This window comes from Anthonomus grandis, chromosome 22, assembly GCF_022605725.1.
Source record: "Anthonomus grandis grandis chromosome 22, icAntGran1.3, whole genome shotgun sequence".
NCBI lineage: Eukaryota > Metazoa > Arthropoda > Insecta > Coleoptera > Curculionidae > Anthonomus > Anthonomus grandis.
The window spans coordinates 16,938,392-16,958,752 of NC_065567.1; the positions used below are offsets into that span (position 1 = coordinate 16,938,392).

A 20,361-nucleotide genomic window follows, 5' to 3' on the forward strand; every position below is an offset into this window, starting at 1 on the left:
GTGCTCAATCTACAATTTTTTTACAATTTTATTTATGCTATAAATAAAATTGTAATAATAATTATAGCTATTGCGTTGGCTAAAATTGCAGAACTCCGCTATGTTCGCCTGGAGGAAAGGTACTGTAGAAATTTGGAATGAGCGAGTTGCTGGCCACGGTGTTAATGAATAATTCGGCAAAGAAGCATTATTTGTAAAATTAGTACAAATAAAAGATAAAGGATGTTGTGTCATACAAGTTTCTCTTGGCATCATAAACATTCCTGAAAATTCATATTCTTTTATTGAATACACAAAATACATCAAACTCATATATTCGATCTTCTCTTAGCTCTTTTAATAGTAGGAGTAATTATTGGTTTTTTGATGTTCATTGCCGGACGAACTGCTATCATTTTAGTTGTTGCAATTCATCAATTACTTTATCGTTGTCTTAGTAATTCCCAAATTCTCCAGCTTCCTGTATAGTTTCGAAGGGTTTCCTTGAGGAATTCTCCAATTTCTAAAAATGACAGATATATAGGTCTTTACAACCTGATATAAAACGCGAATTACTGGGCACAGAAAACCGGAATCAGGGCAAAATTTTACCAGGAAAATGGTGGTTATCAAAAAATTACGGATTAGGTAATATTGCATCTCTGTCAAATAGCTATACAATAAATGCTACTTAAGTCCATCATTTGCACGCCAATAAGTTAATGACAACTGAAATTTTACCTTGGAAGTGGAATCTGATTTTGGTGTTGCATTTACTCTGCAGTTGATATGGACTATGTGAATAGATTTGGTATTCATGTGTTTCGTAAAAATAAATATATTAGTAAGAAAAATAAATATATCCATAAAAAAGATTATTGTAGTAGCAACAATTGTGACTTTCTAACTTTTGGTAGCTTCGAATAGCAAGTGCGTGAGCAACAATTTTTATTTTGACTGTATGTCGCTTTAAATTTAATTCAAGTAAATGTAGCTTTTTAGTTCAGACGGTGTGCATTTTCACGGATATTTATTTTATAGTTAGGTTAGGTTTGTTATGAGTGGGGCACGTTGTCCCTCCCCTGCGTCTATTGTGGCTCACTCCTAGGTGTTTATACTTCTCGTCCATTAAGTCCGCCCTCTTTAAGAGTTCTCCCTGATTCTCTCTAGTGCCGGAGATCTGCATAGGATGTGCTCTGCAGTCTCGTTTTCCTCCATGTATTCATGCTTAGTCTGCATTCGGCAACTTTTGCCAAACTACTTCTATTCATGTAGTGACGCAGTCTGCAGTGGCCGGTATACATTCCCATTAGGGCTTTTAGGGTTTTTTTCCTTTTGAGTTCCCTTATGGTTTCTGTTACCTTGCTTGTTACGTTCGGTATGAAAGTCGTCGCATAGTTGTGCCCTGGTAATCCCTCCCAGTAGCGCCTTGCTTTGTTGTACACCAGGTTTGTGATTGTGTGTTTCACCGTATTGTAGGCAATTCCTTATGCTGGTTCTGGACCTATCTGCTCTTTTTTTGGCTAGATTGTCAGCTGCTTCATTTCCTGTAATCCCAGCACATCCCGGAATCCATGTTAGGGTAATTTTGTTCTCTTCCCCAAGTATGAGCTCATTTTTGCAGCTCCATATTGCTATAGATGTGCAGGTAGGGAATTCTAGCGCATTTAGAGCCGCCTGACTGTCACTGTAGATTTTGATGGTTCTGTTTTCAAGTTGCATTTGGTTAAGCATTCTTGCACAGATTTCACTGGCATGTACTTCTGCCGGGGAAATTAATTAGTGTTTCCCAAGACAGATAGATATTTCTGTCCTTAGTGCAAATATATTCCAGGTCCTACTCCAAAATTGGCTTTGGAGCCGCCTGAATATACTCACTCGGATGTCCGCTTTCTCTAGTTCCATCTGTTGACTCCATCCAGACTTTGTTTGCCGAGATGCCATTTATGACATGGTGCATCCTGTAAGTAGTTCTTATGGCTTCCCCCTGCAGGTATATGTGCAGAGGGGTCAGTCCAAGTAGTACTTTCATGGCGGCTATCGGGGTAGTTTTGATCACCCCCGTAATGAGCAAGTAGGCCTGCCTTTGAAGGCTTAGGTTTTGTTTTGGCCAGTTGTTGTATTGCTTTGCTCCACCATACCACAGTATGTGTATAACCACTGCATCTGTTTTGGGTTCATTCCCCAGGTTTTACCGCATACTGCGACAGTTCCATAGGAACAGTTTTGCTTTCTTGCTATTGGCATCGCTCGAGCATCGGCACTTCTCCCACTGCATTAGCCATAGTTTTATATACATAGTTACATTATAGAATTTTTTGTTTGTTTTAGTTTTTAGATATAGTTCATCCAGGATAAACTGCACGTTTTTCCTTTTGCATTATGCAATCAGATTTTAAGTATGCAGAGCATATGAATACCTCCGCACCACCCGGGAAGAAGATGTGGGGTGCTATCGCACCCCATGGTCTTCTTGCCGCAGAGATCTGAGAAAGTAAAATGGTTAATGTTATTCCTGATAAGCATACACACCCTGGGATTTTTGCCAGAGGGTGGTTCGATTCGTTTACCAGTGGTTATACCCAACCCACAGACTCGACCTTTATTGGAGTTCCTTAGATAAGGGCGATGCCGATTTTCGCTTCATCGAATATTTTTTCTAGGACGGTACTTGCAGCTGTTGCATGCTGCAGATTGACTTGTAGTACTGTAAAGCGTGGTCCAGCCATTTTTTGCCTTTTTTTTTTAAACAGTGCCTCTGCCACCTGGCTTGGGCCCTTTAGGTGCCTCAGGTCCTCCTCTCTTTTTTGGGCGGTAAACGAGGTGGTTGTTTTAGAGGGCGGTTGTTATCGCCCTCTTTTCCTCCACCTCTTTTACGCTTCTTGGGCACCGTTTTGCCCGGTGTGTGTTTGCCCTTTGCTGAAGGTAATTGCTACTGCCTCAGGGCATCCTTTTTGGGATAGAGATAACCTTCCCTGTGGATGACTGTCCAGAGGTTTGAGTTAAGACCGTGATAGGTGTCTTATCGCTCAGGTCCTTAGCTTTTTACTCTTGGGACGCCTTAGCCTTCGAACGAAACCGCACCTGACCGAAGCCAAGAATGATCTGAAGTCCATTCACCTCAGCGCCTCCATAGATGTGTCGTCGGCAACAAAGGTGCAAGTTTGACCCCTTCACAATGTAGTGCGACCCACTCGCGAGTATCCTCATCCACCTCAGCACATCACCCGGACTTAGGCCTTCGTCCAAAAGGTATGCGACGTAGACATAAGGTCGTGGAAGGTCTGCCCCTTTCACAAACGCGAGCCTAGCTCTTTCCCAAGGTTGAAGAGTCTCGGCATCCTCTTCAAACCATTTGGCAGTTTTATCGTCCGCACAAGTAGTAGTCACCCAGGTTTGGGCAAGTACCCGTGGAACCTCACTTGTGCGCCACCCTTGGGCAGCGACTTATATCATATATCCTATCCTAATTCTTTGTCATTTTGCTACATTTCTAGAAAGCATTCTTTATCACAAAATTTTTTGTAAAATTCGTTCTCAAATTTCAGCTAATCAGCATGCATTCTTCTCCGGTAAATCTTCGCTCTTTTTCTCACGAAATTGCAAAGTTCTAAATAATAAAGATCAAGTGAGTGCGACCAAATTGATCATTATACAAAAAATATAACTATAAAACTCTCTAATATTTTTGAATTTTTGCACTCTTGCATTGCTCTACTCGAGGCAATTTATACAAATTGATAAATTTTAATCACTCGGCTTCATCTCAACTTCAAGTGGTGCACCTCGGGGTTGTATGTATATCTTCTTTGTCCATAGCATTAATTATCTGACCGTTTTCTGTTTGAAAGACAAAATCTTCTTAAGGTACAATTTTTGCTACTTTTAACTAAAACATAAAAGAAACGAAGGGATTGAAAGCAAAATAAGCAATAAAAAATTATATAAATAATGCATTGAATAGCTTGTCTATTTAAGCCTTAAAAAAATTTAAAAAACATTTCCTTAGTGCATTGAAATGGAAAACTAAAATGGAACGTGGTGTACAACAATGTAATAAGAGCAAGACGCCCTATATAAAATTTCAATTCTATTTGACGATCTCGTGACCTGTATGTTGTTTCTTGTCAGTGCCTCTCCACTACGTCCTTGCATTGGATGCTTTTTGTTGCATAAATTTATTAAATGCTTCAGTTCCTTATTGTAACTTTATGATAATGTCAAATGTCAGATAGTCAAATTAATTTTAAGGTTAAGAATGTTAAGATACAAAATATATTTAAATTTTTTATTTATAAAAAGTTTATATTAATTTGTTGCTCTATTAAAAATATAACGTAATAAAAAATATAAAACATTTTCCTTGATGTAGGTCCGAAATAAATTTTTAGATCTAAAATTAATATTTGCTATAAATTCAATATATAATGACGTTTTGTAATAAAATTTATAGTTACCTGGGTAACATTTCTAATTTTCTAAATAATAGGTCCTCATAACAATAAACAGGTCAACAGTATCAACAAAACTACAATGCAGCAAGCGTGCTCCCAAAAATGCAGGTCAATTAAAATCAGAAAAATCCCTCACAATATTAAATTGCAAAATTTCACATCTATAACCACCCTACCCACTCAAGCTCGCATTGTGATTGCTGGTGCTGGAGTGGTGGCTAATTCTGTAGCCTATCATTTGGTGAAACATGGCTGGAATGATATTACTGTAATAGAACAAAACAAAATTGGTAGTGGAACATCTCATTTTGGCTCTGGCATATTGGGGTTGTTCAAACCTATATTTCACAGAAATGTTATTTGGTAAGTTGTGATCTTTTGGTTTACCTTAATTTATATTTATGGAAGTTTTAACTAAAGATTTTATCTATTATAAGCAAATCTCTATTAGATATTTTTATTCTAGGTATAGTATAAATTTGTATAAGGATTTGCAAAGATTGGGACATAATGTTGATTTGAAACAATGTGGTAGTTTAAATCTAGCCCAGACAAATGATAGACTTATTGCTCTTAAAAGAAGGGTAGCATACAATCTGCCAACTGGCTTGCATTGTGAGCTACTCAGTCGCAAAGATATTCAGAATATTCATCCTTATTTAAATATTGAAGATTTAGAAGGTGATTCAGATTCACAATATACAAGCCTTTTATGCAGGCTTATAGCTACATTTTTGCTTTTTAGTGTTATCTTAATACTCCCTAGTTTTGCATGATTACTTATCCTTTGTTAGTTCCAGTTTTGTGGTTTATTATTTTTTTAGTAGTTTTCTGTTGGATATTTGTGAATATTATTTATACTAGCTTGTAAGATGTGTAAAAAATACATTTTCCAATTCTGGTATTTTACAATAAATTGAATATTAATTTTTTTTTAAATATTTTTTATGCATTCAAAGGTCTGACATACAATAATTTACAGTATTCTCTACTATTCTTGATCTTATCACTTAAGGCATTTATTTAACTCGATTTGAAAAATGTATCTTCTCATATGGATAATTAGAGAGTAGTCTAAATGTTTATTATAGAATATCAAAGTTGTAAATGGAATGTCATTTTTTTAAATAATTTTTCTCGTTTTGTTTTAAATAATAGATGTATTGATTGTTCCTTGCCAGTATACTGCTTTTCAGATGTATCTGTGATCCTAAAAACTTTCATAATAGAAATTAAAAAAAAATCTTATGTTAAATTCTATTTTGTTTCCATAAATTATTCAAATCAAAAAATTTTTTTGCAAAAAAAATAATTGTAAGAAAGCTAAACAAGCTTTTCCCCAAGATCTAAATGTTTTTTTTTTCTTTAAAAAGGCTAAATCTTAATCAAAAAAAATATTATTTGAAAAATTTATTTAAATCTCCCTTATAGGATAGCTCTGATTACTTTGAAACTATCTTTTTAATGAGGGCAACCAAGTAGTAAGCCATTTGTCACTCACTCTCTAAATATTTGCAGCACAGAGGCAAAGGCATATTGGTTTTATACTATGTCCAAAGAGCTTGATATTTTCTGTTTATTATATATGTATATTTTTTTGGATTTCACTTAAGGTGGAGTATGGGTTCCTGATGATGCTGTAATAAACCCCAAGGCAATTTGTGATACTTTAGCCCGTTTGGCACAACAAGGTGGTGCCAAGTATATCGAACATACCACTGTTAACAAAGTATTAACAAACAACAATGCTGTTTATGCAGTTGAAACTAATAGAGGTTGATTTTATAAACAGATTTTTTTCAAGGGAATTATAAATAATTATTTTAGGCACAATAAAGTGTGAATATTTTGTGAATTGTGCAGGAATGTGGGCCAGAGAATTAGGTCTAAATTGCACACCTAATGTGAGGATTCCTGCATATCCAGCAGATCATTATTATGCCACCACTGGTAAGATATCTTAATGGACTTATTATAGAATATTTTGAGAAAACAGGGTTTTAGGTATTTATTTGTAATAAAAGTAAGTTTTTTTTGGTCTTTATGAAACGCTATGGGTAAATGAGTCAATTTCATGTGCTGATGCTTAAAAAAATTTTAGGACCTTTGGATAATGGCCTGCATGAATCTCTGCCAATTATAAGAGATTTTGATGGGTATACTTACGCAAGAGAATATAAAGGTGGATTAATGGTTGGGTGGTTTGAGCCTTATGCTAAACCAGCCTTTGAGAAGGGTAGAGTTCCAAAGGAATGGGAAAGGTTTATTAAAAGAGATGAAAAACATTTTAGTAAGGTTTTATTTGGTGAGGATTTATATGAACATATAAATAATTTACTTTTTCTGTCCAGAACCCTTATGGGAAAATGCGGTGCACAGATTTCCAATTTTAAAAAATTATGAAAATCCGAAGCTAGTCAATTCTCCAGATAATTTTACTCCTGATGGAAGATGGATTTTGGGGGAGGCTCCTGAAGTCAAAAATTATTTTGCCGCATGCGGAATGAATGGGAATTCTCTGCAGGTAATATTAACTTTTGGTTATGTAGTTTAAGATATATTTTGATGTGGAATTTATATCAGGGAGCGGGAGGTATAGGTAAAGCAGTAGCTGAGTGGATAGTTGAAGGACAACCTAGACAGGATGTCTTACCCTTTATCTTACAAAGGTTTCTTAATGTGCATAACAGTTGGCAGTACTTAAAAAAAAGAATTGAGGAAGTGGTAGGAAGGTAGATTAACAATTATTTATAAAAAATTTAACGATCACCTGTAGTGATTTTTAGACACTATTCCATTTACTATCCCTTTCAATCCGAGTATAAATGTGCACGGGAGCTACGTTGCTCCCCTTTATACAGCGTGTTGGAAACTAGAGGTGCAGTGTTTGGTATAAAAATGGCTTATGAACGGGCTTTATATTTCGATTCAACTTATAAAAGTATGAATGTCTTGAGTAAGTCAGAGTTGATATGTATATTTTTTTTATATTAATTTTTAGGAGGTCAACCAAAAGTTCAAATGCCATCAGGAACGTTCTTCAAACCAAAGTTTTTCGAGTTTCTTAGAGAAGAGTATCTTGCTTGCATTGAGGGTGTTGGTATAATTGATATGTCATCATTTTCAAAGATTGAGGTCAAGGTAAGAAAAAACATTGTTTCTTAGCTAAAAAAAAGTAAATTTCTAATTTACATAATTATTTATTACATTTTTGTAAAATTATCCTAGTCGGCCGGTGATGAAGCACTTCAGTACCTTCAAAAAATCTCTTCCAATGATATAGATATACCAATGGGTTCAATTATACATACAGGAATGCAGAATATGCGAGGTGGATATGAAAATGACTGTATGCTGGTTAGACAAAGTCCAAACAGGTAAAACCTATATGTATATAATATTAATTATTTACTTTAAATGTTTTTAGTTTTTTTATGGTTTCGCCCACAAGTCAACAGACTCGCGTATATGAATGGATAAAACGCAACCTACCTTCCAAAAATACAGTACATGTAAATGATGTAACTTCCATGTACACGGTACTTAACGTAGTTGGACCGAAATCAACTCAACTTCTGAGTGAATTATCTAATAGCGATTTAAAAGTACCTCCTTTTTCTTACTTAAAAGTCAACGTGGGTTATGCTTCAGACGTAATGGTAATGTCATTTACGCACACTGGAGCGCCTGGGTATTGCCTGTATATTCCATCTGAATATGCGCTCCATGTTTATTATAAATTGATGACAGTAAGTTATTAGATAATATGGTGGTAGATTATCAAAAAGAAAGATTATGATTTAGACAGATGATGATTTTTATTTCGATAGATTGTCATTTTCAATATTTCAGGTTGGTCGAGATTATGGTGTTAGAGATGTTGGAGTTTTAACGCAACGATTTATGCGCCTAGAGCGATTTATACCTTTTTGGGCAGAAGAACTAAATAGTTTTACTACGCCATTCGAGGCAGGCAATGATTGGAGCGTCAGGCTGGATAAGGTTGCTAAACTATAAATTATGATTTAAATGCTATACTTAGACCAAATTATTTTGATTCTCAGAAAGAAAATTTTATTGGCAAAGATGCTCTTTTAATACAAAGTAAGGTTGGAGTAAAAAAGAAGCTAGTGTTTTTCCATTTCGACAATATAGATCCTGATGTAGATATATGGCCATGGGGTGGCGAGCCTCTATACAGAAACAATGAATTTGTAGGAACAATTACTTCTGCGGGGTAATAAACTTTTACCGCGAGGATGACGTTTTCTTTTTCACTTTGCTTATCTGTCTGCACGCTTCTTTATTATTAATTTATGGTGGTTTCAGATTTGGATTTGGTGCAAATAAACTGATATGTCTTGGTTTTATTCATAAGCCGGCCAAAGACAAAAATAGGATAGTGACAAAAGACTATCTTTTAGCTAAAAATGCTGTATACGAAGTGGACATTGCTGGGCATAGATTTAGTGCCACGCCATATTTACACGCACCAACGCCCAGTGATCACCATGACCGGAGAGATTATCGCTCTACGGCAATTTAGTATTAGGGTGATGTTTCTGACTAGTAGATAAGTTTTAGGAGAAATGAACAGAGGGCTGTAAGTTTGTTGGATATTACATCACTATTTCACTAAATATCAATATAGAAAATACTATGTCATACACTAGATTATTAAAAAGAAGAAAATGTACTTATTCACATATAAAAAAGTAAACTTTGTATTTTTTTTTGTTACGTTTCAAAACAGTTTATCAAAGTCAAACAAGTATCAATTTAAAGTCTTTTTGGAAGCATCAAAGAGGTACGAAGAAGATAAGTAGTTTTATACATATATTCTAATATTGGTAGTAAATTTACGTACGGAAATGTTGGTTTATATTAGTTTTTTTGTTTAATAAATAGGGTTTTCTTTTTCAATGTCAATAAAAAATAAAGTTAGGTAGAATATTGAAAAGAAGAAATGAGATCAGAGGTCGATAGATTAAACCTCAGCTCCTGGGTACATTAAAAATTCTATTATATCTAAAGTAAATGATTGTATTTGAGAAGTATTGGACTTAATAAAAGTTATTGTTAAAGATTTTATAGTCCTACTGTTGGAACCTTTGGTGTGACACTCAAATTATGAGACAGTTTTACCACTAACCAAAACACTTTATTTTTCGACTTTTACTCTCGACACGTGTTTCGCTAACGATGTAACTGTGAGTTTCGAGAGTAAAAAATAAAGAGTTTTGGTTCGTGGTAAAACTGTCTTGTAATTAAAAACTTTATGTTTATATTATAAATTGTTATCTGAAAGAGTGAACTTAAACTCGATAAAATAAACATAATAAATAATTACAAACTCGTCACAACAATATGGATTTTAATTGAATATGTGTATAGCCTTAAATCTTAAAATGAACCGACTTAAGAATATAGACATCTATTTTTATATTATTTTAAATGTAAACTGTTGTTTTTTTCTGTTCCTCCTTCACATACGAGAAATTATATAATTATCGTAAATAACAAAACACCATTTTTTAAAATTTATATATTATTCCTCATAACATCTACTATTCATTATCATTCCAACTAACCAAACGAAATCTTCGTTACAAAAATTAAAAGTTGCAATTTGGCAATGTTTTATAGTTATAAAACGTAGTTATATAACTTATAACTAAGTTATAAGGTATATAACTACGGCGCAGATAACTTAAATAAAAAACAATGTAAATGGATTTCAAAATATGTACATATTTATTTATCAAATATAATAGTACAAGAAATTAAGAAATAAAGTGCTAAAAAGTTCAAAAATAAAGAAAATGACTGTAAAAATAAAAAAGTGAGACACAAAAAATCTGCCTCACCTATGCCATGAAAATTATTGATAACAAACTATTATTCGAAATAGAGTTTGACATAGAAGCTATGAGTGATATGTAAATCATTTTAAAGTGAAATTAAATTTTTTTCTTGAAAATACTCTTCTGGTCATCTTAATAAAATTCCTATATTTAGCCCTAGCAGTTATAACAATGCTGGCTATCATTTTCTTGTTCTTCAGAATGTAATAAAGTTGGTTAGCTCTTTTCATGGAATATATGTCCTCAGTGTAAACTAGAAATAATCAGAGCCAAGGTTAATTTTAAATCATAAAAGAAAATCCATAGGAAAACTATATAAAGTATGAAAATTAAGATAAAAATCAAGAAATATATATAAATAAATAATTCTTTAAACAATATAAAGATACAATAATTAATAAATAAAGTTATTAGCAGTAAAAATAGCTGTGTATATATATATATATATATATATCTAATAGTATATGAAAACCGAAGAATTAAACTTAAATATACATGATACTTTATAAATAAAATTTAAAAAACTATTAACTTACACAATATATTGGTATTTAAGAAAATTATGTGCTTCACAGCACTCACCCAAATGTATGCAATATTTATTTTATTTAGCAGTGTTTAATAAATATTTATGCTTTAATTAATACAATTTTAAGATTCTTTTTAAAAAATGCCCTTAGATATTCCCTAAAAACATTTAAAATCTGAGTCGTTTGTTTGTTGTCGATGTTTCTTTCAAAAGGAGCATCTTTAAGGCATCCACAACTAGCTTTCCGCGGTATTTATTGTTTTTATAGAAACAATAATTGAGTATATTATATGTAAAAAGAAACAAAAGTAAAAAAAATATGTCAAGTAATTGAATAGGATAGCAATATTTAGTACATGATGCGTAAGCATAAGGAATCCATGTGGTAAGTTTATAATGCATGCCATTCTTTTTAAAGTATTTAGTTACTCGATAATGATTTATCACTTGTGAATATATTGAATACTTAAATATGTAAGGGTATTTTTAGGCGTTTACTTAAACTAGTTAGTAGTTTCAGAATTAAGTTTTTTGACATTAAACATTTGAAAGAGACTAAGAATTTTCAAAAGCGGTTACGGTGACTTCTTTAAGGAATTAAATAAGTAAAGGAAACAATAAAATATAACAACTTGTCGCTTAAAAAATAAATTGTAACAAAAAATATATCTTAAAAAGTTGTAGTTGAACAACAATTTTTTTCAATGATTCAACTTATTATCTTATTAAATTTCTCTGAATTTCCATTTAAAGAAAACTAAAATTAAATGTTTTGTACAAAACCGACAAACTATAAATAGCTAATTGTAATGTTATTTTTGTATAAATAAACCAAACGGACCACGAAGAAATTATTTTTGCGTTATTTCACTTTCAGTTATAGGCTGTAAGGATGTAAATATAAGTCTTCTTGAGTTACCCCACATCTAGTACTATATAATAGGGTAATAAGTATTAAACTTTTTAACCAGTTTAAGGCACACTTACCACATAGGCCTTGCTTACATGCACATGCTAAATTAATTTATTATGATCACCAATAATAATCACCTAAGTCAATAATAATTATATAGCAAATGCACTATTCTCTAAAAAGTTATTGCTTATGGTTAAGTTCTGTTACGCTCTATAGCGGCAACATAAAAATTCTAAAAATTACATAATTATATGTGGATGTTCAAGACTGACTTTTGGCTTTGTACATCATCGGCACAAAAAATAGTTAACTTAGTTCTAAAATATTACCACTAAGTCTGTTGAAAACTGAATTAAGATCTATGTTAAACCATTCAGTTGTGCTCAAACTTTAAAAATTAAAAAAAAAAATGTGAAAACTAAGATCCCATATTTTACACCTTTCCATTTTTATAAGATAAATTTCAAATTAATTGGTCACAAAACCATAATTGAAACAAAAAGTTTTATAAGAAAACATAAAAATTTAAGTTTCAATTCAATACAACCAGGTTCATTGAAAGTACCAGCCTAAGGTGTTCAACCTTGTGGTACTAATTCACTGAACCCAATTATATTGAATTTAACCATCAGTAAAGCATTGACATATTGGTCATGCTGTTAATCTCACGATTCAGAACATGTTGTTGCCGTAAGAGAGCATTAGCTTTTCGTTCATATTCAGCTATCATTTTAACTGTAAAAACTTGATCATAGTCTTTACCCTCTTCCTGCATCCTGGCCATTTTGATATTATTGTATAAGTCCAAAACCTAAAAAAGAAAACGAAATTATTTTAGATTATAGAAGGCATTCACCAACAAAGTCTACAGTCATTCATGAGTACAGGCTTAACAGATAAGTTAGCTAGGCTTAACTTTTGACTCTTACCTCCTTGTCAATTTTGTCCAAGTCAACTTTAAGCTGATTGCAATGAATGTCATTTAAAACTGCGGTCCGTAACTTATGTAGTTCATCCACATTATATTTGTTCACTGTTAGAAGTTCTTGTTGGCACTTCTTGATTTCTGTTAAGATTTCATCATCTGGAATATCCTAATATTTTTTAAATTAGTTAAAATGTTGCAAGCTATATTGATATAATCTTACCCTGTACATGACATCTTGAGTAAGTATTCCTTGCTCAACTAGCTCCCTTAACAACCTCTTTTCTATACAAAAACCTATTTTTTGTCCAATGTGCTGCTTTAGTTCACTTATTTCTGACGCTAAATAAAGTTTGACAACATAACACAAACTATATTTCTATATCTCTTAATTATAACACTTACACTTAATTTTCTTGGTTTTTGACCCCTTTATACAAACTACAATTTTATACCTCTTAAATATAACACTTACACTTAATTTTCTTAGTTTTTGAGCCATTTTGTTTATTCCCACAAGACTTAAGTTCATCTATTTTACTAGCTTTCTCTTGAATTAAATGTAATAGTCTTTGGGTGTGTGGAGCCCCAAACGAGTGTACCAATCTAAAATATATAGAATCAACAATACATCTTATAAAATTTAATTATGCTACCCACGTTTGCATTCCATGTCGACGGATTTCAGCATGCCTTTTAGCATTAGACTTTCCCAAATTTTGTTCATCATTCATCAATTCTCCAGACCAACTACTTGCATAATGTTCACCTAACTCAGGAATTTTTTTATCAATTTCTTTTGAGAATTCTTGAATGAGACCATCCAAAAACTAGAAACAAAAAATTGTAAAATAGTGCACAAAATAACACTTATCAGTTTTACATTGACATCATCCTTGGTCACTGGTGCACAATAGGGTTCAATTGATGCCCAGAATTTATCAGAGTTGTCATTTCTAGGCAAAGTTATCTTTGGAACTTCTTTAAATGTCTTGTCATTAAATGCTTTAAATGGACCTTTCTTAATAAGTCTTAATCCATTTTTTATTTCTTTGTATTTCAGTTTTTCATCTGGTCTTTTTCTTTTTAAGGACATCTAAGAACAAATGCTGCAATTAGTACATTCTGGTAATAAAAAATGATCTTTCAAAGAATTGAAGTTTCACTAAATAAATTTAATTACATTTCACTTAAATCAATACATTTTAAATAAACAAGTTTGATGTTTTTAAAGTGCTTTGCAACTCCCACACTGAAATATTATTGGAAAGGTTATTTTGCAAGATTGTGGTTAAAATAAAGGAAACTTTGTTTCAGGTATGTTGAAAAAGGAAGCTTTTTCTTGATCTATGTTTTGGATATGGTTATATGTTTTGAATATAATTTCATTAGACTCTTTATGATTTGTTTTGTAACTTCATCTTAGTAATAGTGAAGAACACAACAACCAATAAAAATAAAACATATTTTTATTATGTAATAGAAATTTTCTATCCTTTTTCGTACATTTTGGCACAAACACAATTTTTCAAAAAAATACTTTTTTACAAAACTAACAGGGTCTATATAGTAGGAAAAATACTTCATAAAGTATGGTATTGCGAAAGATGAAATATATTTACTGAATACTTTTAAAGCAGAATAAAATAAGTGACATTATGACTTACAAGATTTTTAAAGAAATTGAACACTCATATTTTCAACCTTCGTATCCAAAAATGTTGACAATATACTTCAATACTCAAATTCCAAAACAGTTTTACCACTAACCAAAACTCCTTATTTTATTCTTAACATGTGTTTCACTAACAATGTTAGCATCTTCCGGAGATTAAAACTGATTATCTTTTTAATCTTCTTAATTGAATATACTTCAACACTTGACTTGTTACCTTGTTTTTGAAAGAAAAAAAAGGTAACAACTTTTTCTCAAAATATCTCAGTAAATCTATTAATTTTATTATTAGTAAATGTATAGTACAGAATATCAAAATTAGTATCTGTCTCCCAGTAAGTATTTGATAATATGGTCAAAAGATCTTGACTACTTTACCCGTTCAGAATTTTTCTTGTCACCGTCTTTTTGATCAGCTTGAGTGTACTCTCCCATAAAGAATCTAGTTCTTATAGCATTAGTGCAGAGAAGTTTTTCTAGATCTTGTTGCAGTTGATCTATGTCCTCCATAGAAACCCCTTCTTCACTAGTTTTTAGTAGAACTAAAGGTGGAAGGAAAAAAGAAAATTAATTTTCAAAGTGGGTGATGTAGGTTGGAATATTCAATCTAAACAACTAAATACTCACGGGCAGTGTATTTTGGTAACACCCTCGCATTATCTGCTTGGTTAATAACAGGAATATTAGAGAGATCTTTTATATCAGGAACTTTGGGTTCAGCTGTCTTGGGTTTTGATGAAGAAGACAATATTTCTTTAAGTTTACCATTGCATTTGTTGCTACCCTTCGAAGAAGTCAGCGAAGAGCGTTTTGAACTTATCATTATTTATATTACAGCCTAAATCCACCGACAATTAACTTTTAGTTTGTTTTTAATTTGTTAAAAAATATAATATAAAGTGTGTATACTAAATTCCCAAGAAAATGGGTAATGTTTATGACAGTTGTTATGACACTAATGACAGTGACAACTTAGAGTAGCCAAATGCAAAAATAAAAAATCACCAGGAGCTGCCAAATGTTGCTAAAAGTCACCAGATTAGAAAAATTTGTTCATGGAGTTAATTTATGGCGCCTTCAATCAACCAATCAATCAATATAAGCGTTATTTTCATAAAAGTAAATTTATATTTTTACAGAAACATATAAAGTTAGCCAATCTGTTATGGTCCACTAGCCTAAAGGCACTCCGCACTCATGAATATGGTTTATCTATACCGGCAAAACCAATAGCATCCCTGCTCTCCAGAAATATTCCTTCAAGACCAAATCAAAACATGCCAAACCAATTCAATGCCAAGAGCATCAATATATATAACTCAAACAGATACTATTAACTCCCGAAATATACAATTTTATTTAATGTAACGAAAACAAAAATGAATGACGCAAACAAATTAGGTACAATGGCAAAAATCTCGAATAAAATTCAGCTATTTCATAATAGGGTTTCGCAACTAAAAGCTCTTTACACGTCTAAAAAGTTTCTAGCTATCTGTAGCTTTCAAATCTACTGGGAGATGATTAAGGAGTTTTTTACTATCAAATATAAATGTTCTTTTGATTAAAAAACTTGGAGACACAAGTAAGACCAGATCCTTAGCTCGTCAAATGCGGTATTCATGCCTATTTGTTGTATTTCTAAATTTCTTATAAATAGATTCCAAAATAAATAGCACCTTAGACAGACATCGGGTTGCCCGATCAGGCATTCCAGAAACACCAACTATAAGTGGGATTCATAAAAGAAAAATAAACACTTCTCGTCATTACAAAATTAACCTGTCCTGCTACCATCTCAAAAGCATAACAATTTGCTGATTTTTTCAAGACAACTGTGTTGACTCAAATTTTAGTTTATTGTTAATAAGTAAACTTAAGAATTTATTTCTGGAAAACCATATGAGTCACAAGCCCTTTCCTTGAAGAGACACCATCCACAGAAATACACTGCACTATAAAAACACACAAACCGCTGAAGAGCCAAACCTTTGAACCTATACCGCTCAAATTTTTACAGAAATATCTCGTCACACACACAACACAGATGCCGTGGTCAAGTTACAAAACGCTGCGGCAGTATCACCACTGTTCGGGGCTAAAAACAAGGATACAAGGAATAAAAAGATTGCATCCTCTTTCCCTTGGCACTTTGAAACCCACATTGCCCCGACCTAATAATTTTGTTTTCGGTTAAATATGCCATACTTTGCTTTTTAACCATTTATCGATTGATTTTTGAGAGTGTTGGAAAAAATACTATCGGCAAAGTTTACTAACTAAACTTTGCTATCGGTCCGTAAGAAGAAGGTGATTCTGCAACTCATCTTGAAACAAAGGCATAATTCTGGCCACCTTGACAATTGGGAAATTAGGCAGTATTGAAAGAATGAATAATTGCAGCTACTATAGCCTCTCCAGTGAAGCATCGTCCGATAAGTTCATCATAGCCAGACGTATTCTTCTCCTTATCTCTCCCAAAGCAGACTTAAGCTCAAGATCACTAGGTAAAAGAAAGAATGAATCTGGTTCACTTCTATACATAAAACTCAAAAAACTGTTCATAGTTCGAAAAGTTCTAAACTTGATCTGCTATGTATAATAGCAGGATGGAGGGATGGAGTAGAAGTTATTTTCTCTTTCAGGTTTAATATTTATTTTTACCATATGCTCATTTAGCTTTTAATTAACTTACTAGTATCTTCCAACCTTCCCCTCGGAATATTTTTTGATAGTGTTTTTTTATACCCATTTAAAATAAGATAAATAGTTAATTTTTTATATAAATTGGTTATTTCAATCTTCATTCTTATAACATCGAAATACTAACAGAACGAGTTCTTTCACTTTATTTATATCATGTAAAAGCAAAACAAAAATAAGTATAAAAATGAAGTAATATTTTCCCCGGTGGGGCATGACGGGTCCATCAGGAGACCTATATGCACAACTGCCTTGGCAGCCCACTGTTTCGTCAATTCTAATTCAATTCTAAAGTAATACTTTACATCAATTAATAAGTACCTCGTAGTACACTTGTTCTTAGTATACTTGAAGAAAATATCTTTAATATAAATATTCTTCAGTAATAAAAATGGTATTATCACAGTATTGATATTAAAGAATATTATTGAAGCCCTTTCTGAGGAACTGTGGAAATTCTAATATAGGTGGTCGTAGTTGCTACTAATACCTTTAAATCAGGTAAAAACCAGTCATAAAACTGAATTATTTCTTAGTAGTACAATAATTATTTGAATAATTGTCCATAGATACCTTAAAAGTTTAATAAACAACAACCATTGCTTTATGTCATCAGATCTACGTCATAGAAATTGCAATTATAAAGCCGAGCAAATACATGTTTCATGTAAAAAATCTGAAAAGAAGGAACAAAAAAGGTGAATAATCATCTATGTAACATTTCGAAATAATCCTCTATGTAACATTAAGATGACATTGTATTTGGCTTTCTAATTTATAAATAACAACCAAATCCAATTTCCCTAATACTTGATTATTAATTTTTAATGTCTATTCTACTAAGGAACATTACTGCTGAATTGAGCAGAAGATAACTCCTTGGTGATTTTATTATATTATTATTGATAATATTTTACATTTAATACATTTACTATCACCTTTCATAACATCCTGTATAAAGTCTACTTCATAAACTTTGCTCTTTGGTTCATGCTGCTGACATCTGTATCAATTCTACTTTACAAACATCATTCTTTATACAACAAAGTTCCTAATTAAATTAGGTTGCAAGCGTATACATTGTCGAGTGTGGTCAAATTTTGAAATTTCATTCGACAATGTACCAACGTGTCCACCGACAATTCAGTTTTCTATCGTCGTTATTGTTCTGCAACTATTAATTTGTAGAACTTGTGAATTTTTTGTTAGTACAACTCCTCGACATTTAGAGGGCACTCCCAAGAGCTTTCATATCTAAGCAGAATTTATTAACCTATGGTCTCACATTCAAAATAGATATCGAAGTATAACTAAGAGCCTACAGATGGCGGACTCAGAACCGTTTACACTGATATAGACGTTTAACATGGAGCTCCCTTTAGAAAGTCTTTATAATCAGACTTACCAGGCTTACAAAGCGCCAATGCAATTGAGTACTAATACGGTTTGATTCTACCCAATGTCACGATAGGCTTTAAAAAAGGGTTTTGCCTTAACCTAATAGTTGTTTAGAATTGACATTCTTAGGACAATTTTGAATAAATTTGTTTTTTTCTCTGTTTAAAAAAATACTTGATTAAATGAATTGCAAAGCAGTAGGCAGCCAAAGGGGCTGTTATGCGTAATCAATAGCCTTGGAACAACTAATAAGGCACTCAGGTTTGAAAATTTAATGTTAATCTGTAATCTGTAGGCTGGTGTTACTCAGATATTTGAAGCTAGCTCTCGTTAAAGCTTGGGACTCCGCGATAACGTGGTCTGCAGTTTCATCTTCCTCCCAATACCATCCACATTCCAGGTTGTCTGTAATATCTATGGTGTGGAGATTGCATGTTAAATGCCAGTGTCTGGATAAAAGATTTGACACTAGCCAGATTTTGTGCCTCTCTAAGCGTGGCTAAGTCTGGCGAGATGAGGCAGAGGGCAGGCTCATGCTGGTGCCGTCCATGGCCGGAGGATCCACTTGTTCAGCAGACTTTTTATTGATGCAACAACTAAAAATTTGGCTATACTGATTGAGGTTAAGGAACTACTGCACGTTTCGCATATTCCAGTCTAGCAAGGGAGTCAGCTTCCTCCTTTCCAGCGTAGGTTGAGTGACCAGACAATGAGTGACTGCAGTCCACCTTTACCAGTTTTTTCCTTTATGCACTCCAGTACCAACTTGGAGCTCACCTTTTTGGCCTTAATACACTTATTGGCAGCTCTGCTGTCTGAGCAGACTGATACGATAATTTTGCGGTATCCGTAAATTAGGATTTTGTGTGTTTGCTTTATCACATTCGGCTTCAATCTGGAAGACAGTAGCGTGCTTCCCCAGCGAGTATGCCCTGCTGGTATATGGAGTCCCACAACACAACCTTGCATCAGCTCTGTTGTTCATTTTGGACCCATCTGTATACCATATGGCATTTGGAAGCTGTAGGACAGATTTACGTCAATTAAAAGTAAAAACACTTTTATTATTTTTGTCACTTTAGTTGATGGGCTAGTGAGAGATCAGTTTAATGCAAGTTTAAGTAACCTATATAATTGGTAATGCAATTTTTTAGTGTTTAATAAATGAGTAATACAAATTAGTACTTCTTCATTACTTACTTTAATATATCAACAATTAATTTATACATTTATAAACAGTTGTTATTGCAGTTATTTACCTTTGTTACATACTTATGTCATATGCTTTTGTAGAAAAAAATCACTGAAACACGAACATGAAAATGATTTTATAAAACATAATTTTAACATTGGTGTATTTTTGCAATATAAATAATGTTTTAAAAGTATTATAGTACATTTTCGAAAAATGGATTTTATTTTTATCTCGGCTTATACTATTTTTATGGCAGCATTTAATTTTTTCGTAAATTTAATTTTAAAAAAATTGAATAAAGAATTATATTTTATGTAAGCAATTTATAATAAATAGGTAAAAATTTAAATAAGACAGAATTTTATAATCTAAATCACTTGTGAGCCAAAGCATCCTCATATTATATTATACCTCAAGAATATTCAAATAACATAACATAATATTTGAATATTCTTCATCCTCTGGTATAGAAAGTAGGTATTAATTCATTAATTTGAGGGCGTAAAAAAATAAAATTTAAATATAAGTAGATTATTAAAAATATTTTCCCTTTTTGAACTTCATTTCTATTTTTTACACTAATATTTTTTTTTACAGATTTTTAATATTTTATTTATTAGCAAACATATAACATGAATTAAGCATATATATATAAATACACCAAGGAGCAATACTAGATCAATAAAAAGGCAATATATAAATTAAAAAATCGTTTTTTTTTTA

At 32.3% G+C, this 20,361-nt stretch overlaps 2 protein-coding genes across 5 annotated transcripts; one reads left to right on the forward strand and one right to left on the reverse strand.

The window, feature by feature from the left end:
- Positions 1 to 407: 407 nt before the first annotated feature.
- LOC126748703 (transcriptional adapter 3-B) lies at positions 408 to 15,285 on the reverse strand. Of its 3 annotated transcripts, none has more exons than XM_050458087.1 (9): positions 14,970 to 15,285; positions 14,721 to 14,884; positions 13,551 to 13,763; positions 13,328 to 13,497; positions 13,143 to 13,273; positions 12,891 to 13,009; positions 12,672 to 12,836; positions 12,505 to 12,553; positions 408 to 502 (listed from the first exon to the last, which is right to left on the reverse strand). In XM_050458087.1, exons 1-9 carry the CDS (start codon positions 15,163 to 15,165, stop codon positions 423 to 425), a joined length of 1,287 nt encoding a protein of 428 aa, XP_050314044.1. In that variant the 5' UTR covers positions 15,166 to 15,285; the 3' UTR covers positions 408 to 422. The 3 variants fall into 3 exon arrangements, with proteins under 3 accessions (XP_050314044.1, XP_050314041.1, XP_050314042.1); XM_050458084.1 differs by lacking the exon at positions 408 to 502 and adding an exon at positions 10,165 to 10,550; XM_050458085.1 differs by lacking the exon at positions 408 to 502 and having other exon boundaries at positions 10,955 to 12,553.
- On the forward strand, positions 4,224 to 9,894 carry LOC126748702 (pyruvate dehydrogenase phosphatase regulatory subunit, mitochondrial-like). 2 transcript variants are annotated; one of them, XM_050458082.1, is made up of 15 exons: positions 4,224 to 4,347; positions 4,469 to 4,796; positions 4,900 to 5,114; positions 6,047 to 6,208; positions 6,261 to 6,383; positions 6,535 to 6,723; positions 6,785 to 6,957; positions 7,017 to 7,165; positions 7,220 to 7,374; positions 7,435 to 7,574; positions 7,662 to 7,810; positions 7,861 to 8,182; positions 8,286 to 8,435; positions 8,498 to 8,670; positions 8,763 to 9,894. In XM_050458082.1, exons 2-15 carry the CDS (start codon positions 4,513 to 4,515, stop codon positions 8,977 to 8,979), a joined length of 2,601 nt encoding a protein of 866 aa, XP_050314039.1. In that variant the 5' UTR covers positions 4,224 to 4,347; positions 4,469 to 4,512; the 3' UTR covers positions 8,980 to 9,894. The 2 variants fall into 2 exon arrangements, with proteins under 2 accessions (XP_050314039.1, XP_050314040.1); XM_050458083.1 differs by lacking the exons at positions 4,224 to 4,347; positions 4,900 to 5,114 and having other exon boundaries at positions 4,655 to 4,796.
- Positions 15,286 to 20,361: the final 5,076 nt, after the last annotated feature.